This window comes from Dendronephthya gigantea, unplaced genomic scaffold (genome assembly GCF_004324835.1).
Source record: "Dendronephthya gigantea isolate DGI-Jeju-01 unplaced genomic scaffold, DenGig_1.0 000394F, whole genome shotgun sequence".
In the NCBI taxonomy this organism is placed as follows: Eukaryota; Metazoa; Cnidaria; class Anthozoa; order Malacalcyonacea; family Nephtheidae; genus Dendronephthya; species Dendronephthya gigantea.
The window spans coordinates 33,701-56,259 of record NW_021163404.1 but is presented as its reverse complement, the minus strand read 5'-3'; the positions used below and the strand labels follow the sequence as shown (position 1 = coordinate 56,259).

At 38.9% G+C, this 22,559-nt stretch overlaps 1 protein-coding gene across 1 annotated transcript in view; it reads right to left on the bottom strand.

Annotated features, from left to right (window-relative positions):
- LOC114542773 overlaps window positions 1-19,942 on the bottom strand; it is a 33,364-nt gene extending 13,422 nt beyond the window's left edge. Inside the window, exons 1-3 of the mRNA XM_028562228.1 lie at window positions 18,873-19,942; window positions 2,645-2,692; window positions 1,721-1,744 (exon numbers count right to left, since the gene is read on the bottom strand). Coding sequence (XP_028418029.1) covers window positions 1,721-1,744; window positions 2,645-2,692; window positions 18,873-19,942 — 1,142 coding nt within the window. The remainder of the gene's footprint in view (window positions 1-1,720; window positions 1,745-2,644; window positions 2,693-18,872) is intronic.
- Window positions 19,943-22,559: the final 2,617 nt, after the last annotated feature.

Below are 22,559 nucleotides of genomic sequence, written 5' to 3'. Positions count from 1 at the left end.
GTAAGCTACGAGGAACAACGCAAGAGCAAAAGATGGCTGATCTGCCGAGCGACCGACTAGAGCCTTCACCCCCATTTACATACGCATCGGTAGATTATTTCGACCCATGGAAAATAAAAGAAAAGAGAAAATAGTTGAAGAGATATGGTGTTATATGGTGTTTGCATGGTCTCAAGAGCCGTACATCTCGATATTTGCCACAATTTAACCACTGATTCGTTCATTAATGCTGTTCGTTGCTTTCTCTGCCGCAGAGGTCCAGTACATCAGCTCAGAAGCGACGAGGGGACAAACTTTATCGGCGCAATGACAGAGCTTAAAGATGCTCTGACAGAGCTTAACCACGAAATGCTAAGAATCATTGTGATTGGAGGGTATTCAAAATGAACATTCAAAGTGCCAGTCACATGGGTGGTAGCTGGGAAAGGCTAATTCGAACCATAAGAAACGTGCTGTCAGCTATGTTTGATGCTTCAGGATTGCAACTTGATAATGAGTCTTTAACAACACTATTTTGCGAAGCAGAAGCCGTTGTAAATAGCCGCCCATTGACTGTTGACAGTTTGAATGATCCCGACTCATTGACCCCCCTAACACCCAATAATCTGTTAACTATGAAGTTAAAGGTTGTTCTCCTAATCTCAGTGGACCATATGTCGTACCGACAGATACATCAAAGCAAATCACTAATTAAAGAATTCAAGTTCAGCAAATCAATATTAAAGAATTTGTCTTTCAAAATCTGACATCTCATATAAGGGAAAAATTGCTATTTTAGACAATGGTTTTCAAATTTTTTGAACTGAATGAAATGAACTGCTGGTCTAATATTCTGTTGTATCCTTTGCCAATCCCTTCTGAACATTCTTACTCAATTTCAAGTTCAGCAAATCAATATTAAAGAATTTATCTTTCAAAACTCAGCCAACCAATATTAGCGAAAACGATGGAGGCGAGTGCAACATCTCAATAATGAGTTTTGGTCTCTTTGGCGAAAAAAAATTATTATGCAGAATCTCCAACAGCGACAAAAATGGATCAGAACGAAACGAAATCTCGTCGAAGGCGATACTGTAATCATCACGGACGAAAACCTTCCCCGTAATTGCTGGAAGTTGGGCCGAGTATACAACCTTTCAAGTTGCGGATGGTTTTGTTGGAACAGTGGAATTGACTATCAGTGATTCCTCTTTGGATGACAACGAAAACGAACAAAAGCAATAAGTGTGTTGCAACGTCCGATTCACAAGCTGGTACTCCTAGTGGCGAATAGGGCAGAAGACCTTGGATTGCATGTAAACTTTCTTTGTTGTCAGTGTTGATGTGTGAAATTCGCCAATTTCAGGGGAGCCATGTAATCGCATGCGTTATCATAATTAGCATAAATTGACATTAATTTTATATTTAAGCGGGACTATTTTTTTGTCAATTGTTTGGCGTGGGCGCATTGAACACAAAAGGATTATCACAATCCGCACAAATGTCATTGTTTGGGTTAGATATGTAAGTATTACTGTTGATATTTTCTCGGTAGTACAGGTAGCTCTATACTAAAGGTTTCTTTGTATATTGGCTTATAGTTTACGTAAATTACATCATTACGTGATTGATATTTATATATTTATTTATCCATCGACAACATTATTGTTATAGTAGAACGCTCTACCACAAGGTATTGAGGGCTCTACCTACATGTAGTACCACAATAAATTTGCCTTACCTTTCAGGTGCACTTTCAGAATCACTAGGGAAGAAACAACAAAAGTTGAAATATCCCTTATAATAAATACATATATATATTTATATATATATTTATATATATATATATATATATATATATATATATATTTATACATATATATATATATATATATATATATATATATATATATATATATATATATATATATATATATAATATTGTCCGTACTCAATAGAGTGCTCAATATCAATAAATAGAGCAAAATAAATAAATAAATGTTTAATCTAAAAATATTGTCATCGCTACACGGTGTTTCACGCTCAAGGCGATCATCAGGCGAATGGATTGATAAAAATATTGATATTATTGATAATATTAATATTATTGATATTTGCGGATATTCTTACATATTTAACCCATTCGCCTGATGATCGCCTTGAGCGTGAAACACCGTGTAGCGATGACAATATTTTTAGAATAAACATTTATTTATATATAAATATAATTAAACATTTATATATATGATTACATTTGCATGGGATTTCAATCATATTACACTACATATGCAATTCTAATTAGATTTCGAGTATCTATCTATATATCTATCTGCGGCAAACGTTTTTGCAAACGGGTGTATATGAAGAGAGAGGAGCTTCAATAGGCCTCTCGAAACAGAACTGTAGTGCTTTAAATTTTTAAATTTTTTTAAATTTTGAATGAACAATTTTTAGGTTTTAATCTCTAATTCATTTCAAATTTCAACCCAGCTCCACTTTAGTGTAGAGCACTGTACGGCTGAAGGAGAAAACCAAATTATGTATATATATATATATATATATATATATACAGTATATATATATATATATATGTATATATATATATATATATATATATATATATATATATATATATATATATATATATATATATATATTGCATTACCTTTGAGGTGTGTTTTCAGCATTTTTCGGTGCATCACTTGAGAAAAAACTACATAAGTTGAAATAGGCATAAGTTGAAATCTTAGAAAACTCAAAAGAATTCGAGTGGTATAATAAGAAAATTTATCTACTGGAGAAAAAACTATATAAGTTGAAATAAGTAGAGTGAATAAACTTTTTGGGGATACAAATGTTCAATGATACTCCGGTGTCAGACAAATGGGTGGAGAATTTTTTTTTCCAATATTTTTTTCGAATAGTCTACATGAAAAGTTTAAAAGGATATGGCAATAAAAATTGTCCCTGTATTGTTTAAAATGAAATTTACACTTCGTTTACAACCTGTTTATAATATTAGTTTATTCTTTTTACTTTGCAAGATATTGGTGATCAAAAACATCGCATATCGAGATATTTCCGCCATCTTGTTAAATCGTGAGATCTAATTACGTGATGTCAAAAGCAGCGTTAACGCTTAAAAAATAACAATTACATGTTCAGGCTTTTGTTTAGAACTCCAGCAATTTAAACGCTATAATTTGAGATATGTGCGATTTTAATAGCTGTTATGAAATTATTCCTTTGCTGAATCGGTAACTTGAAGTTACAAAACAAATTTTCATCTAGGTTATGACGTCATGCATATCCGATCAAAAAGATGCGTTTCCAAAATGGCGGGAGGGAGAATATCTTCAGAATTAATAAAGTTAACAAAATCCGTAAACGAATTTTTTAAATATTCATGAAGTTCTTTAAAATAGGTGAGAATAATTTTTATTAGCGTATCCCTTTAAGACTCATTTGGTATATCAAAACAACAGTTTAGTTTTCATAAATAAATTAAATTAGGTCACACGCAACGACATGGGAATGCTTAATGCATATCTTCCATATTGTAACTGTTAAGATGAATTCAATCCATTGTGCGCAATGATTTATTTCTGAACTAGATGTCACGTTTTTGCTGCTTGTGGGCATGCAGTTAATGCTTTCCGGATGTTGAATTAGTCGAACGTGAAATTATTTATTCACTTCGCCGTTTAAGATGCCTATAGTTTTTTCGAAATAGCATCTGTATCAAATTACTACCACATTTTTACTTAACTAACGGATATCCGAAAGATATAGCTAAAACATTGCAATGCATATAGACCAAGTTAAAAAACAACAACAAAATGATGATGACTATATCAGCATTAAACTACCATTTATAAAGGAAAAGTAAAAACGTCAAGCTTTGGCGGTTATTAGACGCTTTAAAATCAATAACGTGAGACACATTATGAATGGAGAACTTTATCCCGAGTATTTGCACCACCTAGCGAAAAAACAAGCTTGATAAAGTATACACCGGCGAAACTGCCAGGACAGTATGATCAAGAATTAAGGAACATTTAACGCATCAAGAAACAAACGGTTTACCTCCTTTTAATTCGACATAATGCTGTAAGATCAAATGAGCGCAAAGTTATTGAAGCTTTACAAATTAAATTTAAGAGAGAACATTCAATTTTTATGAATGATTGTATAGGACTAATTCTAGATGTTTCAACAGTGTAATCATGTATTTTTTACTTAAATGTGATAAATCCTTATTCACTGTGTATCATTAAGTTTTTAATTAGTCTAATTCCAGCAGAGATTTTATCTGACCTTTTTCAATTCATTGATGAACAGCGGCGTAGCCAGAACGATAAGGGGGGGGGGGGGCATATTCATATATTCGTGATACGCAGGATTAATTTCTTTTCAAATCAATTGTCTTTACAGTCTGTTTACATGAATATATGAATATGGACCCCCCCAATTATCGATGCTGGCTACGCCACTGCTGATGAACCGGCGAAACGTTTAGATATTTCACAATTAATGTTGCCTGAAGAAGTTTCTCTTGTCGAACATTCATATACGATAATTCATAAATTTCTAGATGGAGATGGCTATGAGGTATTTGATTTGAATCCTCTACAGTACCACTCGTTGACAATAGAAAAAGCATCTATTAATTGGCTCAACGGGCAATAGATAAGCCTCTTCCTTTCAACGCTGACTTGGCTGACAAAAACCATTATCAGACAATTTGAGAAAATGCAAGAAAAACATTCCCCGAAAAATGACATATTGTGAACTCAACTCGATGAGTCTATTACAGCCGATCTACTATCGTGTATTCAGCAAGCACGGGATAAAGGAGCAAGCTCATGGTTAAATGCCATACCAGCTGAAGAACAAGGTTTGATCCTGAACAAAGAAGAGTTCAGAGATTCGTTAAGAATCCGGTATCATATGCCCCTGTCGGAGCTCCAAGTCATTGCGTATTTGGGGCTTAATTTTCCGTTAATAATGCTTTATCCTGAAAGAGAGGAGGTTTTTTGGCCCGAAGGCACGACGGTGTCCGTGGCACACCCTGCAAAGCAGCATTATCAGCAGATGACAACGCTGCTTAGCAGGATGTGCCATAATATTCAAGTCGAACCCAAGCTCCTTACTTTGGATAATGAACAATTTCGTTTATAGTCAACTATCGAAAGCCGGGAAGCGCGGCTGGATATCAAAGCTGGCAAGTTCTAGCTGGGTAAAGGAGTTACATCATTCTTTGACGTACGTGTAACACATGTAAACTTCCTATGTTATCAAAACAAAGCCACATCCGATATCTTTAGAGAACAAGAAAACAAGAAGAAGAGAAAGTATCAACAAAGAATCTTGGACGTAGAAATGGGTACCTTTATACCACTGGTTATGGGAACGAAAAGACGCATAGGAGCTGAATGAGAGAAATTCTTGAAAAATCTGGCGGAAAAATTTTCAAGGAAAAATGGAAATTACTACTCAACCGTGATCACATGGATTAGAACTCGATTGCTTTTTGAAATCCTGCACGAGAGGATCAAGAACGCCATTTCGTGCGAAGGATGAAATTATTGACGATTTTAAATTAAACTTCATTAAAGCTCACGTTTTTTTAAACTGTCTAAATTTTACTAGGGCCAATATAATGAGTGAAATCCGGCTTTACCAGGAGAAGCGATTATAAAGCGTGCTTTTATTAACGTAACAACAACAAGGAACGATTATGTAAGCAATAAGGTTACTATGTGAGGCGGAATAAACCGCTGCCATAAGGACTTGCATGGCTAGTTTCCTCTCCTATACGAGCCGGCATGCAGCTAGCGCTTACATGTGACAACATAATTAGAAATGAACTACTTAATAACAACAGCTGAGGCGCAATGCCCGTCTTACTATACCCCCTTATGTTTGTGGTTACGCATGCATGGTAAGCTAAACGCGGCAGTGTCAACAGTGTTTTAAGAGGGATATCCGAGCGAGTCAATTGGGATCCAAATCCGGCCATCGGTATATACACCAGTAAAGGCTAGTTTCCACTCGGGAAAAATCTCCTTTGGATCGGAATGGACAGGAAAATTTCCTTTGTCGGTGAGTTCTTAGGCGGCGTTTATACAAAAGAAACTTTCCTGTCCTGTCTGATCCAAAGGAGATTTTTCCTGAGTGGAAACTAGCCTTAAGGGGCTTTTTGCTCTCATTTTGACATACGAAAGAGCATTGATGGGTGTTGTTGATGGAGTGGAGAGAAGAACTGGTGTACGGGTAATTGCGTCAGGAACTGGAGGAGGTGCTGGAAGATCGAGGTTTTGAGTAGCCGAGCTTGGGAACTGACAAAGAGACATCTCGGCAATAGCGGACTAATCGGAATCATAGTCGCAGTGTGCGTCCTAACCAAGGATGGGTGGTTGTTGGGTGGGTGATGGAGACGCAGCCTGTATATTGGGTAATACTCTGTGAGATGTAAACTTTACTTTGGAACTGGGAGCTTGTAAACTTCCGCAAATGACACATCTTGTTGTCATCAATGTCTGTGACGAAGTATTTATCACGGGCTTTTGTCTTGTCCTTGTCACCTTTCACGAATACGAGGTCACCAATGGAGATTGAAGAAATGGGGGGAGAAAGTCGGCCGGGCACTGTCGATCTAGCGCTGGGTAGGTGATTTTTCTTAAAATAGGCGCTTTGGTCGAGTATAAGGTCGCGGTCGACGGTAGGCAACTGTTCGCCGGACATCTGGTCTCTCTGAGTCAAATCTCACGAGACGAGAGGCCATCTCTTCGTATGCGAGAGTTCATGTTTGCCACAGCGAGCGCTAGCGTAACATGTGTGACTGGACCGCCCTCGGGATGTAGCTTGAGGAGCTCGACTCTAAGCTCAGCGATGCCACGTTCGGCATTTTAGGGATTTTTGTTCGGGTTCTTAGGTCTTCCCACTTCCAAACGAAAGCCAGAGGAGGTAAGAGCTTTGTCACGCTGCGAGGCAGAGAAACCAGGAGCGGGGTCAACGCGGACGGTTACGCTACAATCGCGTAGAGATCTGAGCTCTGAGCATAAGATCAAGATCGCGTCACAGAGACTGCATGTCATGTTTTTCACTTAGGATTATGGCGACGGTGGTGTACGATGACACAGTCTCTCTCATGACAAGTATGTACTGGCTGTAGCAGCGCATTACGTCTGCAGCGAAGGAAACACCGATGGTAGTAGGGGACTCAGATGCAGATTGAAACTGAAGGTGTCTGGGAATAGATTTCGCGCCCAAACAGAGTGAACAGCTCGATCAAGATCAAGAGCGAAGAAGTACCGCGTGAACAGGCGCTTAAGCTGGAACTTGGATGGGTGCAGTAGCGTAGCCAGCCTGTCAATTTGTCCCGCTATGCTAATATTTTAGTCTTCGCTGACTGTGAAAACAATAAATTTCTAAATACATGAATAATTATAATAACTCAAAATTTACATAGCGGGACAAAATCGTCAGGCTGGCTACGCCACTGGATGGGTGAATGAATCGGATGTGCAGGGCGGTTAACAAACCATCGAGTACGGACCGAGGTACGACAATACGCTCGGAACTGGGTTAGAATGGGGAAGAGTCCTTCACGACGAGGAGGCCATCGAAAGCAATGACCGCTTGCTTAAGGTAGCGTTGGACATCCGTTATCTTGGCTGCTTTCTTCGAGGTGCTCTGGTGAAGATGGGAGTGAGTTTGCCGGAGGTCGGAACACTCTTGTTGAGTAGCGAGCCAAGCCGCCCGACTAGTGAATGGCATTTTGGCGGAGCCTTCTATAACATCACTCACGGAGAAACTACGGACTACTGATTCCTCCATCTCTGCGATGAATTTGCGTCCACGCACTGACATGGGTTTCGACTGGCAAAGTCGGATGGGAGGTTTTTCACTCTAGCGATTTGGCGTAGGTGGACGTGGTAGCGACTAACAGTTGACAAGAATGTAGTTACTCTGGAGCCTAAGGGAAATTCGCCCCAATTGATTTTGTTGTAGGCACAACGGTAAGGACGTGGGTGGGTGATGTGTGGGGCGAAATGCTAGTTTGATTGCTGCGCTGATGCTCAAGGCTTTCAATCTCGCATGGGAGCCATGTTACTTGATGCTTATGAAGTTTAGCGTTGAAGAAGCCAGCTAAATACATGTGATCATCACGATTCATGTAGAGGGTGATGCTTTACGGACCCATCTGTGACGATCCAAAGCGCATCGTTGGGTTGGGGGAGGTTAATCGTCTTGTGGTTACCTAGTGCATGCGACCCGGAGAACCGGTCCAGAGACTTTTTTTCGGCTGTTGCCTGCCCAAGAGGGCCGAGTACACAAGCGTATTTTGGAAGTACGCAGCTCAGTACCTTGTAGGAGCCGATAAATGATCGAAGACCCTGCACAGTAGGAGGAGGAGTAACTGAGGATAGGGCGGAAAGTTTGTGCGGGCTAGCCTGTAAGGTGCCGTTGGACCAAATCTAACCCAAAACTACAGCTTTCTTTTAACAGATGAAGGTTTTGGGGGCAAAGAGATGGAGGATGTTCTTCCTAAGCAGGATAAGGACACGGCGCCAATGCGAAAGGAATTCGCCAGGTGTGTTACCACCGATGTATAGATCGTTGGCGATTTTGGCAACGCAGCCTTCCTGAATGAACACACCCAGGACACGAGACATGAGCTCTTCCAAACACGTCTCCGAGCTAGGCATGCCCATGGCAGATCGAGTGTACACATGGATACCTTTGTACGGAGTAGCAACACCACAATACTTCATGGAGGATGCAGTTAGTGGGATCTGATAGAACGACTTTAACAAGACTTAGTGCAGATGATGTACTTCCACTGGCCGATGGACCGTAAAACATTGTCGACGTTTGGCATTAGGGAAGGCTGTGGTTTACTGTACTGGGCAACTTTGCCAAAAGATGTTACGAGACGCGTTCCGCCATTTGTTTTTTTGACCAGGAAGGAAGTGTTGAGATTCTCCACATGAACATTAACCTGTTCGTGTTTAGCAAACACGAGCTCATCGAATTTGGCATGTAATGCTTCAATGGTACTGCGGTTGTACTGGAGTAGGCGGCCTTTGCGTTAGGAGTAGGGGGAGTTGGGCTCATGTTGACTACAGTTTCAATCTTGCCACTGGCGCCATTATACTTGGAGATGGAAGGGTTGAATACATCGTCAAACTCAAGGTTAAGCTCCCTAAATTGGTCGCGAACCTTCAGAAGGAGAGAGGAATCTGGGTCGATAAACAACAGTGATGGAAAACAACTTATTGAGAAAAGGGGGTGGGGTTGCTTTATTGTGTGGAGGAGAGGGACGAAGAGCAAGAGAGTCGCGATACGGGTGGGTATGACGTGTCGGAATTTGCACAACTGCTTGCCTCTCTTGATTAGGGCTATGGATGAGGTGGTGTTAGTAATGCGTATGGTATGGTCGACTGAAGCGATATCTTGAGGATGAGGCCAGGCAGCTTCAGGTTTGCGAGGGAAGTTAGATCTGCTGTCAATTCTAGGCTCTAAGGCCAGCAATGCATCAATGTCAGACTCCAGTGGCGTGCTTAATTGAAGGTAAGCACCGGGTAAGACCATTTTCAGTTGCGGATTACGAAGCAAGAAGGATTGGGAACGTCTGGCAGTAGAATGGGAAGACGTAACTTCGCAAGCCAGGCTCTTTTACCTACGCTCCACGGCCCACGCTGCGGCAAAGACCCTGGTCAAGGCTGGTCATGTGACATTGCAAAACTCCCAAAATATTGGAGATTTTTAATTAGCGCTTAGTTCATCTCTAAGGGAAGGGTGACAAATTCAATATGCAATATATTCAATATGTAAATTAGTAAATACTAAATAGTAAACTTTCAGAATCATCACACTTTCTGTTGACATTCAATACAGACACTCGAAGACCTGTCCTATCTATATCTTCCGAATTTGGTGGTTGATAAGTGAATTCAAAGGACAAATAACAATAACGACACAGGCTATTTCGCATTCACTGATGGAATGTCGAACCAGGCTTCCTCGTAACGATTCTTTGCAGTACAACAGCAACGGTAGAACCTGATATATCAATGATTTCCTATAACCTTTTGGAAGAACAGCCAGCACATCCGAGCCAAAAAACAATTTTTGCAAACAAATTATTTGCTTTGGTTTTAAAATAACATTATACTATAAATTATTTCTAATAGCGAAATAGAAACAAGCCAGTAATATCATAAGTTTAGATCCTCTTTTCATTTTATCTATCGTTTTATCTTATATTGCGTTGAAATCGGCTATTTTGCGCTAGACCTTCACTCTTCAGAAACATGCTGTTTAACCAGAAGTGACTTTTGCGCTATTTCTGTTCCACCCCATCCCCACACGGGATAAAGCTAACCAAAGAATCACATGACCAGCCTTGACCAGGGTCTTTGCCGCAGCGTGCACGCTGGCCCATGGGCCGTGGAGCGTAGGTAAAAGAGCCTAACTTGCGATGTTGTGGAAAGACGTTGATGTGGTAACATAACCCACGATCGACATCGGTACCACGGTCTACAATTTCTCGCTTGGCTGGTCGAATAGCGATATAATTGGTAAACAAGAAAGGATTACCAGCTAAGATGTCAACGTCGAGGTGTTGCACAACACGTGCATCGAGTTCGAAGGTAGATGAACCCCGGACAAGAGAGCAGTGGATTTCGCAAACAACTTCCATAGGTGTAATGCCGTCGGCCTGTCGTGCCATCTGAGAAGCAGGGGTAACTGGAAGGCCATAGGCGATGGCGGAGTATGCACGAACCATATTGGTTGTGGCCACAGTGTCTAAGGTAACCTGGACAGGGTACTGATGGTAAAAGGTATGAAGAACAGGTGACTGGACGATACTGACACAGTGAGCAGTCGGGTTATCGGCGTGAAAAATACTAGCAACACCGTCATTACTAGGGTCAAATAACTCATCGTCGTCATAACTGGACTCATCAGGGTCGTCCCTTAAAAGGCGGGAACGGGCCCAAGGTCGTCGGTGGTGTTCTGGGGCCAATTGTTCAAAGCTAGATTAGCGCTAACCCTGCATGGGTTAAATTTTAATCCGCTGTTTTAGTTTGCGTGCTTCTACACCGCCGCTTGTTTTAAAACTTTTTAAAATAAGATTTCTATTGAACCAGGAAATACTCATGGAAAAAATATTCAACTTTTACAAAAGAAGCGATGAAAAAAATTAATGTAAAAATCTGCGTTAACCCTGGGTTAAGTTAACCTGCTTTTGAACAACCGGCCTGTGGTAGAAAGGACACTCCATTAGGTTGTGAGTTGTATGAGGACGGCCGGCTGTCTTGCGCATTGCTCTAGTCTCCTCGATTCTTCGAAGTTCATCAAGGAGGGAAGTAAGAGCTTGGGAGATTTCGGGTTTCAAAGAGGCAAGGGACTTGTTGCGTAACTCTGATCCATACTTTTGCTTCACGAATAGCGGTAGGCCATGGTGTATCAGTTGAAGCCACAAAACTACCATGGTATTTTCCAAGATTGAGTTAAATCTTCGTCAACCTCCAAGGTCAGCCTCGTCCCCGGCGCGTGTTTTATTAATCGGTGTTTTATTAATATTAATCGCGTAGTAATGTTTGTCTTGCGGGAGGACACGTACGAAGCGACAGCGTGGGGGAGAACGCGCCTGGTAGAAAATGTATTCAAGATGGCGGAAGAAACATTCGAAGAATCCGAAGATGTATTATGCGCGATTGCAGAAAATATAAAAAAATATAAGAATTTACCTTCAATATTCACGTTTTCCGCAAACGATTTGTTAAGTTCTTCAACCATTTAATACTGTAATGCTATTCTTATTCAAGGTATCAAAGATTATCAACAATGCAAATTTCACTTTTCGACACAAATTTCACTTTTCGAAACATTTTCTGCCAGGCGCGTTCTCCCCCACGCTGTCGCTTCGTGCGTGTCCTCCCGCGAGACAAACATTACTACGCGATTAATATTAATAAAACACCGATTAATAAAACACGCGCCGGGGACGAGGCTGCTCCAAGGTCTCGCCATGATGAGTGATACCGCCGTTAGCAGACAACAAATTGTCCTCAAAGAAAGCCGTTGGATTAGATCTTCAGGGCGCTCATCCGGCTGGGGAATGATTGTGGCTAAGTCGAGGAAATGAGATCCAGAGGACTGGAAACCATAGTGTTGGCGAATCTTTTGCCAGATATCATTAAGAGAAACCGAATTCTTAACGATAAAGCTTCGTGACACAACTTTGCAGAAATTGGCGATTTGGCCCAATAATAAATCCAAATAAGCATTTTTTTGAACTGCGGTTAGTCCTTTAGCTTCAGGAACGGGTTTCCCGTCGTCGATCAGCCCACGGTGAGGCATGGTGGCCGTTTTCTTAAGCCATGTAGCTTCAAGAAAGGGTGCGAAATTATTGTAAAGGGATAAGATGTACATTAAATTCATTCTCCAGCTCTCGTATGAAGTTATGGTTTCGTTCTTAGAAAGCTGCCATTGTTTTGGCGCGCGAACGGCGGCCATGTTTGCGAAGAAAATGCACGTTAAATTTAGCTTAAAGATAGCTAACCTATAAGTCCGGTCTTCCCGCTTGACGATGGTAAATGTAGCAGTCGTGAAGGAGCGAATACGTTGTGAACCGCTGTCATCACGCCAATATAGTAAGAGAAATCTGGGTTTACCAGGAGAAAGATTATATATAAAGCGTGCTTTTACTAACGAAACAACAACAAAGAACGATTATGTAAACATCAAGTAGGTTACTATGTGAAGCGGGATAAACTAGGCCTTTCCCGATGCACTTGTGAATAAATATTTATTTAATAGTCGAGATTTTATGTAATAATTAGTGCGCAATTATCAGCATAGTTCATGTCTAAGCCTAAAAGTTGCTTCTTGTTACTCAAAAAGGCAAAAGTAGCTCAAGGTAGCTGGAAACCAAAACAGTTATTTAAATTATAAAAAGTTGCTTAAAAGTTGCTGAGCGCAATCGGGAAAGGCCTAGAATAAACCGCTGGCATAGGGATTGGCGTAGTGTTTTAGTAGTATAGTTTTTGGAGTAAATTTTAACTTTAAATTTGAAGATTTATTTACTACGGTATTTTGCAGAATAATAATATTGTATATAAAGACAAGTTAGCTTCTATTGTATTTAGCCAGAATAAACTATTTACAAGCTTGCTTTCATATTATATACAAAGAGAAAAGAACAGATGACATTATAGCGTAACACTATACTAATAACAAATCATGTTCACGATTTATGTAAAGACCGCGAGTTATTTGATTTGACGAGTGTAGAATATTTCGTGTATTATGTAATACTGAATATGTATAAGTGGAAGCACTAGGTGGAAACACGATGTAAATATAAGGAGATGGCTGGCGGCCATCTTGGTATAATTTTAAAATATATGTTTGAGGTAGGTTTGAATCTGAGTTTAATCCGTTGATGTAAGATTCCAAATTTCCTGCCAAAGGGAAGAAATGCTCCAAGTGTCAGCAGAAAAGTCATTTTGCTGTCGTGTGCAAAACGAAGAACAAAGATTACGGCAGACGTCATGTGAGCTTTGTTGAGGAAGAAGATGAGTATGCTTTCGCCGTTAAGGGACAATGAGAGAAAGGAAATGTGAAAGTGTCTGCTGGAGGTGTTCCAGTGGAGATAGTTATTGATTCCGGAGCAAGTACAAATGTCATTGACAAATATCTGTGGGAAAAGTTAAAAAAGAAGCACATTAAATGCACGTCAAGGAAGACTGCAAAGAATTTGTATGCATATGGATCAACAACTCCTCTTACAGTGATAGGAACATTTACAGCAGATGTAAATATAGCCGATAGACATGTAACAACCAAGTTCACAGTTATCGAAGGTCGGGGAGAACCATTATTGGGCAGGAAGACTGCAACCGAGCTTGGATTTACTAAATTAGAAGTTCCAGAACAGTTTGTGAACAGTGTGACTGATTGTGTTGCAAGACATAAAGATTTGTTTCAATGCATTGGAAAACTAAAGGGTTATCAAATGAAGCTGCATATAAACCCACAAGTTCAACCAGTGGCACAGCCTCTTAGGCGGACTGCATTTAGTTTGCGAGGGAAGATCGAAAGGAAACTTGAAGAATTGATTGGTGAAGACATCATCGAGGAAGTTGAAGGGCCGACTCCTTGTGGTGGTGCCAAAAGCAAACGGTGAGGTCCGGTTATGTGTGGATATGCGGTGTGCCAATAAAGCGATCATCAGGGAGAGATACCCAATTCCAATATGTTGACGAAATACTCCAAGATATGAAAGAGGGTGGTGTTTTCAGTAAGCTGGATCTCAAGTGGGGGTATCACCAGATAGAATTAAGTGAAGAATCCAGAAGTATAACAACCTTTGTAACACATAAGGGATTGTTCAGGTACAAGAGGTTGATGTTTGGCATAAGTTCGGCACCAGAGAAATATCAGCAGGTGATTCAACAAGTGCTGCAAGATTGCAGTGGGACAGCCAACATATCACATGACATCATTATTTATGGGTCAGATCAAGCTGAACATGACGAGCGATTGGAGAAGGTGTTGACAAGGCTCGAAGAAAGAGGTTTAACCCTCAATAAAAAAAATGTGTGTTCAAGATGTCGAAGCTTACGTTTATGGGTCTACTCCTCTCAGACCGGGGTATTGGTCCTACAGAAGAAAAAGTCAGAGCAGTCATTGAAGCTCGGGAGCCACAGAATGTAACAGAAGTGAAGAGCTTCCTGGGTTTGGTGAATTTTAATGCAAGGTTTATTCCAGATCTCGCAACCGTTGCAGAGCCAATGAGGAGATTAACGAAGCGTGGAGTGTTTTTGGTCCAGAGCAGAAAAAGTCGTTCAGAGAACTTAAACGTAGACTTGCACTGTAGGCTGAAACTTTGGGTTATTTTGATCGAGATGCGAAGACCAAGATTGTTTGTGATGCGAGCCCGGTTGGACTGGGAGTGATTTTACTGCAAGAGCACAAAGGAGAAGATCGAGTTATTTGTTATTCTAGCAGAGGTCTTATAGAGGTGGAAAGACGATACTCACAGACAGAGAAGGAGGCATTGGCGGTAGTGTGGTCGTGCAAAAGGTTTCATGTTTACTTGTATGGGAAACAGTTTGAACTGTGGACTGACCATAAGCCGTTAGAATGCATCTATTCAGCACGGTCTCGACCATCAGCAAGAAATGAGAGATGGGTTTTGCGGTTACAACCGTATTCATTTACAGTGAAGTACCTGCCGGGGCATCTAAATGTTGCAGATTTATTGTCACGTTTGACAAAGATGACAGAAATAAAATCCAAGAATTTAGCTGAAGAGTATGTCAGTTTCGTTGCGAAAACAGCAGTTCCAACAGCAATGACTTCCAGAGAAATTGAAGAAGCGTCTTCTTGCGATGAAGAGCTAATGACTGTTCGTCAGTGTATCGTAACAGGTAATTGGGACAGTCCCAAGTGTGCCAGTTTTAAGTCTGTTTGTGATGAACTTTGTGTTGTTAGAAACATTATTTTGAGAGGTACACGGATGGTCATACCAAAGAAACGTCGATCAAGATTGATTAAGTTAGGCCACGAGGGCCATCAAGGTATTCTCAAGATGAAACAAAGATTGCGTACGAAAGTATGACGGCCAGAACACCGCGGAAAAATGTCTGCGCACGCGTAAAAATATCAAAATATGATGGTAAATCTAAATATCAACTTTTGGAACAAAACATCCCATTATTTGATAAAATATAAGTTAAGAAAAGGCAAAAATATACAAGACGGCCAGACAGAACATAAATTAAAAGCCTTCTAGCATTTAGAGTATCGAACGAACCGGAATTCACGGTAAATTTTCCTTTTTTTACGGGGTGGCTCTAGAATATTTTTCGAAAACAAAAGTTTAAACCTAAAAGTTAAGAAAACCCGCGGAAAGTTAAGCTTTCTAATCTATTTAAATTGTAAAATACATCTTAATCTTCAATCATGGAAAACACGCAAACGTCTCGTATCTGGCGACATTTTTTTTTTAATAAAACGTGTCTCAATTAAAAGTTCGGAAACTGTCGTTGCTTATTTGATAAACAAAATGTTTGAGACGAAAAATTTGTTAACAGTCACCTTTTACCGGTGTTTTTGTCGGATGCCACTTCTAAGACTCTCTGGACGTTTTTTCTCTTAGTTTCTATAATGCAGTGTTTATTTATGCCCTCGAAATATGGATTTGAAGACACGAATGAAATCACTCCTTTTTACCGCCATTTTTAGCCTTCGGAAACGTTCGGAACCGCTTCTTAATTATTTTTAATCTCACTTACAGGCAGAGTTGACGCGTGCGCAGACGTTTTTCCGCGGTATTGGCGGCCAGGGATTGACAAGAAGCTGAAATGTTCTGTAAAACGTGTCATGCGTGCCAGGTTGTAAGCAGGCTCGTTAGTCCAGAGCCATTGCGAATGGCAGAGTTATCTCGTGGACCATGGCAGGATATCACGATTGATTTCATGGGTCCATTGCCTTCAGGCGAATATGTTTTTGCTGTAACCGATTACTATAGTCGATACGTGGAGGTGACTATTGCGAAGAAGAATACGGCTGAAGTAGCGATTGCCAGTTTGGAAAGCATGTTTGCAACACCTAGACTACCGTGAACAGTGACTAGTGATAATGGGCCTCATTTTATTGCAGAGACATTCGAGTCATTCCTGCGAGATAACGGAATCGAACATCGGAAGACGACGCTGTTGTGGCCCCAAACGAACAGAGAGATTGAACGCCAGAATAGGTCTCTACCCAGGAAGATGCAAATTGCAAGAGTGGAAGGAGAAAATTGAAAGAAAGCTGTGCAAATGTACTTAATTGCATATCGGAATACGCCTCATCCAACGACAGGAATGTGTCCAGCTTAACTGATGTTTAGAAGAAAATTGAGAACTAAACTTCCAGAGCTAAGAGAAGAGGTTAGATCATGGCGAGAAATTTTGGACACGCACAGGGGGGTTCTAATTTATTCTAACGAATAAATTGTTCTAATTTATTCTAACGAATCACAAGTGAAATACACACGATATATCACATTCTAAATACCCAAAAATGCGACAAAAAAGTTCGAATATGCCTTAAAACCATGGCAACAAGTCAAGGCTTGGTTGCCTAGCAAATATGGACGATGAAAAACAATTTCAGTTATTTTTTGAAGAGTTTTTTGGGGAAAAAGGTCAGTTTTGATGAAAATATAACGTTGAAATTTGCTGATTTTGAAATTAAAAACCGCAAGAGATATATATTCTTCACATTTTTGCACTGATGGGTGTTCAAAATCATCGCTCGGAGTTTAGAAAACCGATAGAGCATTTTGGTTATCGTGGCCCGATCGCGCGAAAATCTTACAAGTTCAACGGTCAAAACAACTTTCGACGCTATAAATGGTGTTTTTCTATACTTTAATAGCCGTTAGCTATTTCCTGCAAAACCGCAAGAAGTATTAACATCTAAATAGATATCAAAATATGATATCAAAATATCAAGTTTTACGTCTAAAAACAGAATCAGATAGAACATTTTCACATTTTTAAAAAGTTTAGAGGTAAGGCCACATTTTTAATATAACCCTAATAAAGCCGTGTGATTTCGCGTGGCCATATTGTTTCGAATCTCCCGAAGTCTGTGTATCTACCGCGCGTGCGTGTCCAAAATTTCTCGCCATGTTGGATGAAGAAGTGCGAGAAAAAGATAGAGAGAAAAGGGAGAAGATAAAAGGTTATGCTGACAAAAGAAGGAGTTTCTTTCTGTTTTTCATACACACGAACTGTTACCGTCTGGAAAAGTGAATTCGTAAAACAATATTCCCGCGCAAAGAGTTGAAAATTTTGTCTTTTTTATGTAAGAATACATATTTAACTAATTAATAAAATGCCTCTTAAATTTGTTGTAATTTATGACATTAAGAAGGTATCAACCTTTTATGACACCAATGACAATAATACCGCAAAAAACCCTAATTAATGCATTGCTCTCTCTTCACAATGTGACACCAGTTAACGCACAGATTCTTCACACTCTCAAAAACACAAAATCTAACCTACTATCCCTTTAAGCTTTATTCCTTTAAATATAGAAAGCCAATGCTAAATAATGGTCTAAAATCGTCAAAAGAACTCCTGGCCGTTATATACAAAAAAAAGAACATGAGTTGTTAATAGTATGTAGTGTTACACTATGACGTCATCTCTTCTTGTCTCTTTGTATGTATAATATGCTTGCAAATAATCAATTATAGTTTGACAATGACTTTGAAATAAAATCGAAATATCAATTTAAAATTTAAAAATTAATTCTTATCTTGTTCTCTATAGCTCATATTTTGAGTTTACAAGATGTCATTTTTCACATGTTCATTCTTGGCTGACAAAAGTAAGGACGTATAGGACAATATCGCACTGATGATCGTATGTACATTGCTTCAATGCCCAAACACATATATAGAGGCTGTAATAAAAGTTCAGGGCTGGCAGACAAAATACTGAACCCTAAAAACGACCGTTATATACAAGGCATTGACTCGGAAGAGTTTAATACTCAAATGTTTTCTGTTTGATGCGGCAGAGAGACGTGTGATGTTATATTCACTTTTTTAAATATATTTGCCTCCGAATAACATATATCATCTATCGACGCATTTAAGTCATGTCATATATTACAAGTTTAGATTTGGCTAGTTCCGCGCGACGGCTTACTCAGTACTGCAATGTTATCCGCATAATTATTCTTCGTTAAACTTGAATAGGTTCGAGCTATTAGTTATAATTCCCCTTAATTATACAGTGAAATCTATAAGTTTATATACAAACAATGTCGGAATAAAAACCTCTTTTAAATAATACAAAAATATCTACCTGGGTTGCTCCACGGACTGACACATTGAACTACAAACCGAAGACACAAAAACATCATTCACAGTTTCAGCCGTTGCTTCATCCCATGTTTTTTCGATAGCCTCTCCTTCGACTTTCTCGACAAATTTTAATTTTGCAACGAGTTTAAGACAACCCACTCCAATCATCTTAACTCCTGCACCAATTGCAGCTCCCGCTAATGCATTTTTTCCAATATGTGCTAACTTTTTTTTCTTACCATCAACTAAAATTGAATCCATGTCATTCGATACAGACGCAAGTGCACCATTAATCGATCCTGACGCTGCTCCGCTCGCAATAAGATCACTGACAGCAGCTTCAGCAATAGCAACAGCGGTGTTTCCTGTCCCTATTATAGCCATTGTCACTCCTGCTGTTGCAATACCACCAATGGCACCCAAAGCCGCCCCTATTCCAAAACTTTTCGCGTATTTCTTCAGTTCTACTCCATTTTTGATTGAGTCGTAACTGATCGTTCTAAAGGCACCTTGGATTGACCCTCCAATCAACCCGCCCGCGATTATGTTACCGACGATAAGAATTGGAAGGCCCAATCCACCAGTCAATACTGTTATAGCTACGCCTCCTACAACACACACTGCGCTGAACAACAAAAGACCAACTCTTTTAAGACCTTCGTGTCTACCGTGAGCTTCAGGTTTAAATATAGCTTTCCAACGCGATTTAGATAACCAACCGCCGCTGTAGTCTGTTAGGTGGTAGCTTGCTCTCTTTTCACGATCTCCTAAGATGCTGTAAGCCATAATAATTTCTTGGCATATATGGTTGTCTGCATTTGGATTATGGTCAGGATGAAATATGAGCATTTGTTTATGGTATGCTTTCCTAATCATCTTGTCTTGCTCTTCTGGTGATTGTTTTCGAACATCCTTCATGTCCAGTTTCAAGATTGCGTACAGGTTTCTCCCCATTTTCTCAGATGTTTCATCTTCCAAGTTCTTTCTCCTAACGCAAATTTGCCACTCTCTAGGATAATTAATCAGATCGTGTTCATTAACTTTAAAGTCTTGATCACCTTCTTCAAGCATTATTAACTTATTATCCACACATTTTTTAACAGGAAAAGTTTTGTATATCTGATCTGTTTCTTTCTTCGAGCGTATCTTATACGAGAACGTTTTTTATCCCTATAAAAGAATTGCTTCTGACTTTCAATGACTTCCGTTTTTAGGGGTAACCAGCATAATTTATATTTAGAGTAGATATCGAGAAGAACAGTTGCGTCTTTTGTTTTATTTTGTATCAGAATTGCTTTGTACTCAGGATCAGGAGTTGTAAAGGAAGTCGATAACTGGATATTACCTAGAAATTGGAAAATATTATTGTCAAGTGATATTGTAGATCGATTGTCTCGTATCGAGCTAAAACGTTTAATTTCTTTCTAATCACATAATCATGATACATTGCCCTTTCCCAGGAAAACGTGGGTTAATAACCGACGAAAAGAGCGCCTAAATGCAGGAAAAGCAGAATTTATTTCATAGTATATTAAATGAAGTTTTTTAAATTGTGAAACAATATATAATCACTCATCAGCTGAATAAAAAATAAATTTTTGATTCATCTTCAACAGTTATGCAAGAGAATTGTTTTGAAATATAGAGTTTGTATTAAAACTTAATGTGTTAGAATATGCATTCTTTAATTCGGAATAAGATTTATTTTATATTATTGAAAAGTTTTAAGTGCAATTGAATTATTTCAGTATAGTTCATCACTCATTCTCACATAAATCCCATTATATGCATATACTGAAGTAATAGTTGTAGACATGGAAAAAAGGGAGTTTTAATTATGATTATATATATATATATATATATATATATATATATATATATATAAATATATATATAATAAATATATATTATATATATATATATATATATATATATATATATATACACCCATTTGCAAAAACGTTGGCCGCAGATAGATAGATATATAGATACTCGAAGTCTAATTAGAATTGCATATGAATATATTTGCATGGGATTTCAATCATATTACACAACATATGCAATTCTAATTAGATTTCGGGTATCTATCTATATATCTATCTGCGGCCAACGATTTTGCAAACGGGTATATACATACATATATATATTATATATATATATATATATAATATATATATATAATATATATATAATATATAAAATATAATATATATATAATATATATATATATATATATACAATAAAAGAAACAGGGGCCACACTAGGAGAAAAATCTCAAAAAAATGCATGACTATATATATACATCGACAAATATATTTAGGCTAAGCCCTGAAAAGTCTGATTATCATGTACCCCCACCTTTTTGGAAAAATGCAATTGATAGTTTGATACCAATCTGCTAAACAGTGCTAATCCCCCACCCATATAGCAAGTTGGCAAGGAAATCTCCCACCATGCTCCATATGTCTATATTTTTTCGTGGTATGCATGGGGATTCCTGACAGGTGCATAATACACAGGTAAAAGTGCGCGAGCTATTTGTGTTTGTGATAGGTTGATATCAATGTGCTTGAGCAAGGTCAGATGTCAGTGACATGTTATTAAACAGGATGCAGCACAACATTTAACCGCAACAACTATATCAACCAGTAACAAACTGATTAAATTTTAGTTGTATAGACAGTTTTTGTTACAATTAGGTCATATATATGTAAAAGCTCAGAAAAATAATTAATTAGCATAGGATATAAATTATATGCTTGTTTACCTAAAACACAAGAAGACTGACTGGAAAAATTATACAATCACATAATAAGATTTATAACGATATTATTGGTTCGTTCCAATATAACCAGGGAGCAGCGTGGCAGCGTCTTCAAACAAATTAGCATCAAATGATGGCCTTCGTCAGGAGAGTTACTATAGCATTCTCATTACCTATTCAACCGTACGCGGATGGATAGAGTTCTGGGTCAGAAATCTGCGAACGGCTGAAGGGTACAATCTGAAAACGGGGATTACTGGGCTTTCTCCCTAATCGACCGGCTTTCAACTTTCTGCCGCGTTATAGCTTGTTTGCGACAGTTTACATGAGGCGTCGCCCTCGTTATTTCTCCCCTTCTCATTTTGCCTAATTTTTCCTAGATAATGTGAATAGTATGAAAATAAATAGGGGAGAATGAATGTTTTGTATGGGAGCAAAACACGTGATAAAAATGGGCCAATAAAAACAAAAAATCAAAACAAATTGGAATATATTACATTGCCAAAGATGCGCCTGATTGTGGGCTAAGAATATCCCGCAACGAGGGAAGCCTGATCAGCAACGAAAATATATTACAACCTGCTTTGATGTAAACAAAGAAATGGAAGTCATAAAACTCTGGGTAAAGAGCTAGCTAATGAACAATATCCGTAAAGGACAAGAAGCGCGACTCATTAAGTCCCTCCGGCATTAAGCTCATTCATCCAGAGTATAATCACTTCCATTTCTTTCTTTCCATTTCTTTGTTTACATCATATATTGTAATATATTTGGTTGCTGATCAGGGGTCTCTCATTGCGGGTTATTCTTAGCCCGTCAGGCGTCCCTTTGGCAACGTAATGTATTCCAGCTAGTTTTGATTTTTTGTTTTCTATTGGCCCATTTGTATATATCACGTATTTGCCGCCATACAAAACATACATT